This window comes from Epinephelus fuscoguttatus, linkage group LG20, assembly GCF_011397635.1.
Source record: "Epinephelus fuscoguttatus linkage group LG20, E.fuscoguttatus.final_Chr_v1".
Taxonomy (NCBI): domain Eukaryota; kingdom Metazoa; phylum Chordata; class Actinopteri; order Perciformes; family Serranidae; genus Epinephelus; species Epinephelus fuscoguttatus.
Window position 1 is genome coordinate 24,769,101 of NC_064771.1, and position 10,359 is coordinate 24,779,459.

The 10,359-nt window shown below is 41.0% G+C and overlaps 1 protein-coding gene across 2 annotated transcripts; it reads left to right on the forward strand.

Annotated features, from left to right (window-relative positions):
* Positions 1–875: 875 nt before the first annotated feature.
* Positions 876–9,462, forward strand: scd (stearoyl-CoA desaturase (delta-9-desaturase)). Of its 2 annotated transcripts, none has more exons than XM_049563567.1 (6): positions 876–1,289; positions 1,529–1,789; positions 4,765–4,895; positions 5,038–5,243; positions 5,557–5,789; positions 6,805–9,462. In XM_049563567.1, the coding sequence occupies exons 2-6, from the start codon at positions 1,555–1,557 to the stop codon at positions 7,002–7,004; spliced, it is 1,005 nt and encodes a 334-aa protein (XP_049419524.1). In that variant the 5' UTR covers positions 876–1,289; positions 1,529–1,554; the 3' UTR covers positions 7,005–9,462. The 2 variants fall into 2 exon arrangements, with proteins under 2 accessions (XP_049419524.1, XP_049419523.1); XM_049563566.1 differs by having other exon boundaries at positions 1,532–1,789.
* The last annotated feature ends 897 nt before the right edge of the window (positions 9,463–10,359 follow it).

Below are 10,359 nucleotides of genomic sequence, written 5' to 3' on the forward strand. Positions count from 1 at the left end.
AATTCTTTTATAATGATTTTTTTAGGGGGGATGAGGATGAAAAAGTTGTATTAATAAATAAAGAAATAAACACACAAGACAAACAATACAAAAATACTGTTATAGTATTTTTACTGGGTCTAATTTTGCTCAAATGTTTATATAATTTTTCTTTTATTTTTTTTATTTAATTTTATTTCATATTATCTTTACTTTTTATTTTTGATATTGCTTGAATGTTTATATTATTTTTCTATTATTTGAGTTTCTCCCCTTTTAAAATAGTTAGGGGGGCATGAGGATAAAAAAAGTTGCACCAATAAATAAATAAATAAATAAATAAACACACGAGACACACAATACAAAAATAATGCTATAGTATTTTTATTGGGTCTAATATTGCTTGAATGTTTATATTATCTTATATTATTTTTCTATTATCTTATTTTTACTTTATTTTGTTTGATTTAATTTAACCTAATTTAATTCTACTTTATTCTATTTATTTATTCTTACTTTATTTTAATTTTATTTAATCTGATTTTATTTTATTTTACTTTTTTATCTTTTTTAACTTTATTTTGTGTCATTTAATTTAATGTGATTTAATTTTATTTTACTTTATTCTATTTATTTATTTTTACTCTATTTTAATTTAATGTAATCTGATTTTATTTTATTTGACTTTATTTTTTTTAATTGTATTTAATTTTTTTATTTTATCTTTTTTTTTAGTTTATTTTGTTTAATTTAATTTAATCTGGTTGTATTTTATTTTATTTTATTTTACTTTATTTTATTTATTTATTTATTTATTTCATAAGAACTTATGTAGGGTGGGAGTAAGGATGACGTGACAGAACAAGCATCCTTGTATCTCCCCTGTGTGTGGACGGGCGGGGGTCCTCTGCACTCCGCAGCTGGGATACTGATGTCCACTGAGCTCGTTTTTTTAACGCCTCGTCACTCGTGTCGTTTTTACTGAAATCCACGCGTGAACTCAACTATGCGTGCAGCCTAATTCACTACATGTCTAGACAGCAGCGGCGGCTCTCCAGGGGAGGTAAATATACATCTGGCTGGAGAATGAATAAAAGGTGAACAGCAGATAAACCGGCAGCCAATCACAGCCCGAGCTTGAGGCGGCATCCGAGTGCTGATTGGCCAGTCGCACCTCGAGCTCCAGCTCATATTGATGCGTGCGCTGCGGAGCCAACGACTCGTCTGTCTTTCTGGGTTACAGTAGTTTGGGGGTGAAACACAGCAGCTTCACCTTTAACAGCCGGACTCTCTTTACACTCGTCTTTTTGGTGAGTTATTTTTTTACGTGTTTCCTCTACAGGTGTAATACGAGTGTTACGCAACGCAGCAAATGTCGCGTGTCAGCTAGAAGTCAGCATCATCGTTACATTACCATCCTCTTCCTCACCAGCTAGCTTAAATAGTTAGCTAGCAAAAATAATTAACACATCCACCGTTTTAGCTTGTTTGTCGTTAGCTCGTCACCAAAACAGGGACGTTACCGTTTTCTCTCATTCATACCGCTCAGCAGAGCATCACCGGACCGCAGCCACGATGGCGGAGGCGGAGGCGTTGGAGAAGAAGCAGCGCAACTCCAGCAACGGACATGTTCCCCCAGCAGAAGCTCCCAGAGAAGACGTGTTTGACCACACATACAAAGAGAAGGAAGGCCCCAAACCTCCCACCATCATCGTATGGAAAAATGTCTTTCTGATGTCTCTGTTGCATATAGGTGCCCTGTACAGCGTGTTCCTCATCCCCTCTGCACATCCTCTGACCTTGCTTTGGTGTAAGTACAAAAACCTGTTACTGTTCTTGTTATTTCTGCACATGCTTAGTGTTTGCGGCTTTTTTTCTGTACGTATAGTATTCAAGCCAAACCACAGCTGTTATGTCACCGCTGCTGCATGCAAAAATCTGCCTGTGCATGCTCCTCCCAGTATCCTGCATGTAGTGGGATTATAGAGGAGGGCATATATCACCGGAGATTTAATGTCACAGCGTGTTATTTAAAGCTACAAACTGTGCAGCAGGGATACTCAGCTTGCTTTGCCCAGGCATGATCTTCATACAGGCCTGCAGTTCTGTTTTTAAAGTGCAAACTTTATTTAACTCTCAGTTTGTTGCTATTGAGTTTTTTTTAAATGCAAAATGACACAAAATCAGTGGCCTACATAAACCTATACCTACATGTAGCCTGTGGTTACCACATTGAGCTGATAGTTTCCACTGAAATGAAGACTTGGAAGACAGCCAAATACCATATCTCAGTAATTTCTGAAAAAAAATTGCAAATATTTTAAAGAAATGTGTGACGTAAAAGTAAGGGTGCTTTCAGACCTAGAATTGGCTTACTTTGGTCTGAATCAGGGACTAAGTTGCATGGTTGCCTGGAGTTGGTTTGTGTTACAAGCGGACCTGATAAAGCTGCTCTTGGTTGGTCCGAATTTCTATGTGAGAAAAATCCAGGAAGTAAAGAAAATGTTGAAGAAGACTGTATTTGCAAGATAAATGCAACATTTTCCCAAGCGAACCGCACTTACGGGACAAGCGAACTTCAGGTCAGTTGAACAGAACCAAACATTTTTAGCCCAGAATAAGGCATCCCTTATAAGATGTCCCAAAAACATACATAAAGCTGGACAACGCATGTCCACTTAGTCCCACTGTACAAAACTGAAGCCAAATATCGCGGATACAGCTGCTGCCATCTTGCATTTGTGATGTCATTTGGAGCCAGAGTCTGCGGTCGCCGCCCACACACCTGTCCAGCCAATTGCGTGCAGCATCACTGAAGTACACCAGTTGGCACACATGGCTGTCTATCATGTCGTCAAATCCCCTTTTTATAGCATCAAATAACTACTTAAGACTAAACTCCAGTAAAACAAACACTTGAACGTACTTCAGGGTGACAAGGATTATCTAAAATGACAGAAACCGTCTTTGGGTAAAATTTAGTTGTTGTGTTCTTTGAGATTTTTTAGTTTGGCCCATGTCCCATCCACAAACATGGAGGGGGCAGGGTTTATGACCTATACTGCAGCCAGCCACCAGGGAGCCATCCAGATGTTTTGGCTTCACTTTTTGGAAGCTGTCATGTCGTCGAGCTTTAATTTCAAGTTTGTCTGTCCAAACCGGGAAAATGCACTCCTTGTAGGCTACATTTTATAAAATGTGCCTTTCTCCTTTGTGTGATAAATTGTTAGCTGACCCTTAAATCTGTTCAGTCAAATTACTCTAATTACTGTTCAAGTAGTCTCTGAGTGATAGCGGGTTATTACACCTCAAAACAAAAACGCCCCAACTGACCCTGCTCTCCCCTACATATAATAAAACCTGTTTACTGCCCTCACAAGTCTTCGACAAGAGGCAAATCTACTGCAGCAGCCCACACAGGTCAGGTGTACACGGGGACATCTCCCTAGGATTCGAGGACATTCAGGGCTTAGCCCAGACTTCTGTTCATAACTATTTTTTAGCTAAACAAGCTTTATTTTGATGCCTTTTTAAAATGACACCTTATTTGCCTATAAAGTACAAATAATATTCCCCGTGTATTAATTTATTTTTAATTAGAGGATGGTCAGTGAGCCACCTGGCATCATATCTGTCCCTCAGGCCGTCAAGTATCTGTGCTGTATAGTGTGTGCTTGTCAGAAAAATAACCTGTACATTACTGTATACCAGGATTTTTAGACATCCTGACGGTATAATGTTCAGTACTGTCAAAAACACAGATTCTCGTCTTTCTATTAAACTTGTAAGGAGATGCTGTATTGAGTCGACGTAGTGCACAGCAATCACCACCAGAGGTCAGTCTTTACCAGCGGGGCAGGCAGCTGAGCTGAGATAGATGGTGGCTGTGAGTGTTGGGGACAACATTTAGCCTTCTTACGGGCTGCGGGATTTTAGCAGTCTCATAATCCTATAAATTTAGGAATAAACTTGGGTACCACATCGCGTTTGATGTACGCAGACTATACGATGACAGCACCTACTAAATCACAGGCTACAACGTACGATGCAATAACTTCCCATACTGAATACGCAGAGATGCTGCACATTCGAGCGTCACATTATTGTTATTTTCACGCAAAGACCATTATATACTGTATATCTTGCTAAAATGTGATTACGGAATAGATAACGCTCAAGCCTATCAAGTAACAGTATGGTAGGGCAAATCAAGAGTAATCAAACAAACTGTATGCTGCTTTATTATTCATAACATTTTGTCAGAATCCATTGTGATGTGTAGTTCTCATGAACCAAAATCACAAAGGCTGTATCTATAAATAGACTTCCAGTCTCACCATACATGTAATCATGATGTAGTGTTATCCATCCAGTCATCATCCGATATGATGTAATTACATTACCCAGAGAGAGTCACAGGTCCATGTAACATGCCCTTCTTCCTTCATGGTGGTTTAAGCTTCTGTGAAACAAGTAGGCCAGTACAAACCAGTGCAGTCAGAGGCAAATTTGGATGATTGTTGCCTTTGATGAAAAGGAAAGGCAGTGTAGACTAGAGTGTGGTGAACAAATGCTGTAGTACATTAATAATTTATGTGTTTCTAAAGTCTATTTACCAGTTAATGGGGTGATCCCGCCTTCATTAACACAGATATAATGTATTATAGATGACTCCCTTGCGAAATAGCACCCAACACTGAGAGTACAAGTCTGACACACAGACCTTTGAAGGTGCCGTATTATAATTAGCAGCACTAATTCTTTTTTACCTGTTTCTCTCCACAGCCGTTCTTTGTTTTTTGCTAAGTGCTTTAGGAGTCACAGCAGGAGCTCACCGCCTGTGGAGTCACAGATCCTACAAGGCCTCATTACCTCTAAGGATCTTTCTCGGTGTTGCTAACTCCATGGCATTTCAGGTACCCCAAACAGACAGATCACACAGACCTGCAGCCACACAAACGCACACTTACCGTCGTGATAATAGCAGTTTTCATTACCGTGTAAGTACCACGTTGTGCCTACAGTGTGTGTAATCTCTGTCTTTACTCGAACCCACAGAATGACATCTTTGAGTGGGCTCGAGACCACAGGGTTCACCACAAATATTCAGAGACAGATGCTGACCCTCACAACGCCGTCCGGGGCTTCTTCTTCGCTCACATTGGCTGGCTGCTGGTGCGCAAACACCCTGACGTCATTGAGAAAGGGCGCAAGCTGGAACTCAGCGACCTGACGGCTGACAAAGTCGTAATGTTTCAGAGGAAGTGAGTGGCTTCAGTCAATGATTGATCTTCACTTCAAGTAATTAATCAAAAAAATATGCACTTGACTCCTTTGGCAGGGGGTGTAGACTGTTAACAAGTAGAATCAAGTTTCATAATTTTATTTCAGAAGTTGTGGTCATTCAGGTTTAACAAGGTGACAGTACTAACATCTCTTCTGTGCACATTGAGAGTGACTCAAGGTTTGCCTCATTCAAAACTGTCATGTAGAGGGAAAGTGATAATGAACAGGCCTATTGTTCAATATTCATGTCGTACTGAGTAAACAGCTCCACCCACTCCGTCTCCTCTGCAGGTATTACAAGCCGTCTGTGCTGCTCATGTGCTTCTTCGTCCCCATGTTCGTGCCTTGGTACCTGTGGGGGGAGTCTCTGTGGGTGGCGTACTTCATCCCGGCTCTGCTGAGGTACACCCTGGTGCTGAACGCCACCTGGTTGGTCAACAGCGCGGCTCACATGTGGGGAAACAGGCCCTATGACAAGAACATCAACCCCAGGGAGAACAAGTTCGTCGCGTTCAGCGCGATAGGTATGAACTCGTCACGTGCGAGAAGTTTGCCCTCAGGGCCCTGTCTCGCACAAGTCTATCTGTATTTTTCCCAACATTAGCGAGCAAGGTAGCTTTGAACGTCTGTCACATAAGGCCACATTCAGCATGAATATTGCCACGGTAACCCGCTCATGTATGACTGTGCACTCGTTCTCTATGTGGCCACTTCAACAAAATTGCCTCACAACCCAGTTCTGTTTGTGGAAAACAACATTAATGAATCAAGACCAATTGTGTTTGTTGTGTTTGAATTGAAACCTACTGTAGGTCTCTGCAGGGGTTTACAAGAACTTAACTCTTAGGCCAACTTTGGGCCATGATTCTGTGTCATGAGCCATAGTTTTAGTCCTTACAGCACAGCTACATTCACAGATAACTGAGCATTAAACCATAAACCTTCTCCAGTCTGGATGTGAGGTCCAACAGCAAGTGGCCGCTAGCTCCACTGCCATTTAGCGGCAGGCAGAGCTGCTATCAGCCACTGCTGCAACCAACAAACTCCACAAATCCATTCAGCAGCTCCACCATCCACGTTCAGACACACACGGCTGATGATTAACTGCTGAATTAAAGCTCACAACTTGCTCCAACGGCTGACGCTGCTCAGGTGTGAGTGTTTTTGCTGACTACCGAAACATCCTGGCGCAGTTGACCAGTCTGTCACTCATGCAGCATTTGAAGATAATTACAGACCATTCTTGGCTTTCAATGTCCGATAGTCCATCACGAACATTTTCGTCACATCTCGTCAACGTTTTCATCATGGAATTTTCTGTCATAGTTTTCGTCAATGGAATTAACAGTGTGGCGAAGGTTACAAACCAGGAACTAATCATTTTTGGCCCATGGCTTATCTTTCCATTACATTTAAATGAGGTCTGTTAATTAGTTTGCAAGATATCCTGTGAACTAACCAAACAAAAATGATCACGTCCAATTAATTGTTTCCTGCTTTCAGTATGAATTTATCACCACTCTGTCTTTTACCTTACAGGTGAGGGATTCCACAACTACCACCACACGTTCCCCTTTGACTATGCAACCAGCGAGTTTGGCTGCAAGTTGAACCTTACTACGTGTTTCATCGACGCCATGTGCCTCCTGGGCCTGGCCAAGGACCGCAAGAGAGTGTCCCACGAGGTGGTCCTGGCCCGATTACAGCGCACAGGCGACGGAAGTCACCGGAGTGGCTAAGGTTGACGAATTGTGGTCAGCTTCGAAGGCTTAAACAAACCGAAACAGAAGAAGCTTCACAGTCCTTTGACAGCTATACATTTCTCATCCTCTGAGGATTCATGAGGGCCTTGACCACATTTTGCTTGTTTTTGTGGTTTTTGTAGCTGTAACTTAACAAATTGTTCGAGACGGATAAAAAAAAAACCAAACACACTTTGCTAAGCTCTTGGCCTCAGTTTCTACTGTCCGGTCAGGCCAAGGTCTTGCAAAGATGAATTAGATTTGAAGTAGATTCATTTTAAAAAAGTCGACTTCATTCTCTGCTGTTTTTTTGCCACTTTTGTGTGCATCATTCATGCAAGGTCAGTCATGTAGCCGATCATTATTTATGTAAGTATTACTCAATTATTAATCAAAACAGAAAAGAAATGAAGCACTGAAAAACATGGAGGAAGTGATGAAGTACGATGCAGATTGGAGACGGTTGCCTTTATTGCAGTTTACAGCAAGTTTTTACCGTTCGGATACACAGTTAATTCAATTTTTGAGCGCTTTAAGATCTGGGGAAAACAAAGGTTGAGGGTTTTTGTTAAAAAGTTGCTGGCTTTAATGAAACGTGGCACATGATGGAAGAGTGAGGGAACCCAGACCTTCTCCTTGTAACTGTACTGAGAGCTGGTACGCCAAAACTGTACGGAAACAGAGCATGTTGCGGTGTGTATCTTGGTTGTCTCATGCAGAAAACCAAACTTTAAGTCGGTGTAGTAATTGGATTAAGTATTCTCAAAGACTATAGAAGGGATGCATTTATCGTCACATAAAAACTGCCATATAATATCAACAATAAATACTGATAAATGTAATTTTAACTCAGAACCATGCAGCATTTAATCGACTTTTTGTGTTTTAATGAGCATAGTGCCAAGAGCGTGCCAACTGTCGACATATTTAGAGCACACCTGAGTCGATTTTGCTTCTTCACTCATTGTGGAAGTTTTTTAACATGGTGGCATCAGTGGCTTTGCGTCCTCTACCCCACTTATTCACAATCCTTTCGTCCAGAAACAAGCAGAGATCTCATCGGCCGACGTCACGTGACAGTTCTGGTGTTACAAAAACAACCCGTGCATGATGATGTTCTGTAGTCGGTGTTGTAGTGAGGTGTTTTATCAGTGACTCCAATGGCAGAGCTGTGTCTATTTTTGTAACGTTAAGTGTGGAGCTGCATCGCTTTTGGATCATCAGAACTGTTGCCGTGGTGATCTCTGAGACGGGGTCTGGTTTCCCTTCGATGTCCCACAAAGCTTCAGGCGCATCGATGTTTACGCTCATCTTTGATTCAGACATGCGGAATGCTTATGTTGTGTTATTTATATGTATTTATTTAGTTTTTTTCCTTGTTGACCAAAAAAGTTCTAACCTGAAGAAGATTTGGCGGTTAAATATATCAAATTGTTTTCCCCAAGAGTCAGGATTCAACCTAATGCCTTATGACTTGTATCCATTCCTGGTTTTCTTCACGTCCTGTCAGTGAAGACAAAAAGGCTCAAAACAGATCTGACCGTGTTTACAGGCCGAAGCGTTGTTTTTATTCTGATAACATTTTAATTTAGGCAAACGGTAGCATGACAACAACAAGGTACTGTAAATGCAATCAGACGCTCGAGGTTCACAGTCGACTATTTAGATAACGCCTGGTGCAAATGTTTAATCACAAGATTTAATTTGCGAAATACAGGTCAGGCGCTCATGTGCCAAGTAGTTCCGATCCAACAAAGGTGCTGTCGTGAGGGACATGAGAGCGTCATCAGAGCACTTTGCCAAAACCCCGACAAAATCCACAAGCCATGCAAAACAACTCCTGCAGCCCAGAGCGCCCAAATCAACATTTTCCTAACGATGACGAGGGGGATCAAGAGGTTGTCGGTCTGAATGATAACGTCAACTGTATTCTATTCTGAAATAAAAATTCACAATATTTTCAATACACTCGTAATTCCATTAAGAGTTGTTGCTCTTCTTTGTCTCAGTGTCTTTCTGATATAAGTCTGCACTGCACAGTCTTTGAGTTTTCTGAAAACTGCTGACTAGCTGTACCCCTCAACTTTTATGCCAGATGGTGATATTTTTTTTAAATTTCCACTAGAAGGCTTTGATAAAACACAGGTACAGCTTTTAAAATTGGGTTCAGCTACAAATGTAAACACAATTCTGACATCAGGATCTTGCTTTCAATTCCAGAGTTTGTAGTAAAGGTTTAGTGAGAGAAGCAGAATACCTAGGATGCCAAATATGCCATGTTCGGCACTTGGAGTATATGGAGTAAGTCTCCTTTAAGAACAATCCAGTGCACACTTCCTTTGTTTTACATCTGCTGACAGTGACCCTGATGAAGAACTGTAAAGTCGGTTGCAACGCCGACTTTTTTTTTTAATATATATTGTCATAAAATAAAGGCATTTTAATTTTGCACAAATCCTACAGTGTGCCTTGGGTTGTTTTTGAAAGAGTTGTGAGATCATGTTCCAACCATGCAATGAGCCCTTCACATGTGGAATGAGCACAGTAGTGTGTGGAGCACCACAAAAACCCAGCAGCAGTTTGACTCCATTGTCTTCTTAGTTTGGGTTTTTGTATGTTATCTGATGGACAGATCAGTCAGAAGTGAGACATGATCTAGTTGTATTATTAATGTTGCATTAAAGTTGTAACCAAGAGCTCCACACAACATAAAAGTGCTCCTTGCACATCATCACATTTCACCTTCTCTCACATATGATGGAACTAGACAATACTCGGCTTGTGCTCAAAGCGCCAAAAAAAATCACATTTGAAAAACGTCACTTTCTAGAAACCATGACCTGGTTACTCAAGATAATCCATAGACGATGTGAGCAGTTTAATGTAGGACAACACATTCTCACTCTGACCTCGACACATATCGACAATTGGTCATGGACTTTCCATGTCCAGACACGACATCAAAGGTACCCTTGGTGCGTTGGTGCTTTGCATTCTGGGACGCTGTGTCAGGTTCTGCCTGTTACATACATTGTCTTCTTCTCAAAATACACTTCCGTTTTCATGGGAAATTTACTTTTTACATACAGTCCCTTTCAAAATAAATGCACTACGTCAGTACAACATCGCAAATTGATGTTTTTTTTGACACGGGTCAAATGACACGTGGTTAGGTTTAGGAAAAAAGAACAGGGTTTGGCTTTATAATCTTACGGGACACAAACACCACTATCGAACACAATGGTGGACTCACAAATGCAGACTGAGATGAAATCCAAGGTTCAGGGTTTGTAATACAGTCCGGCTTAGTACACAAAAGGCCGTCAGCTCAGGCAGAGGTATCCAAATCAAC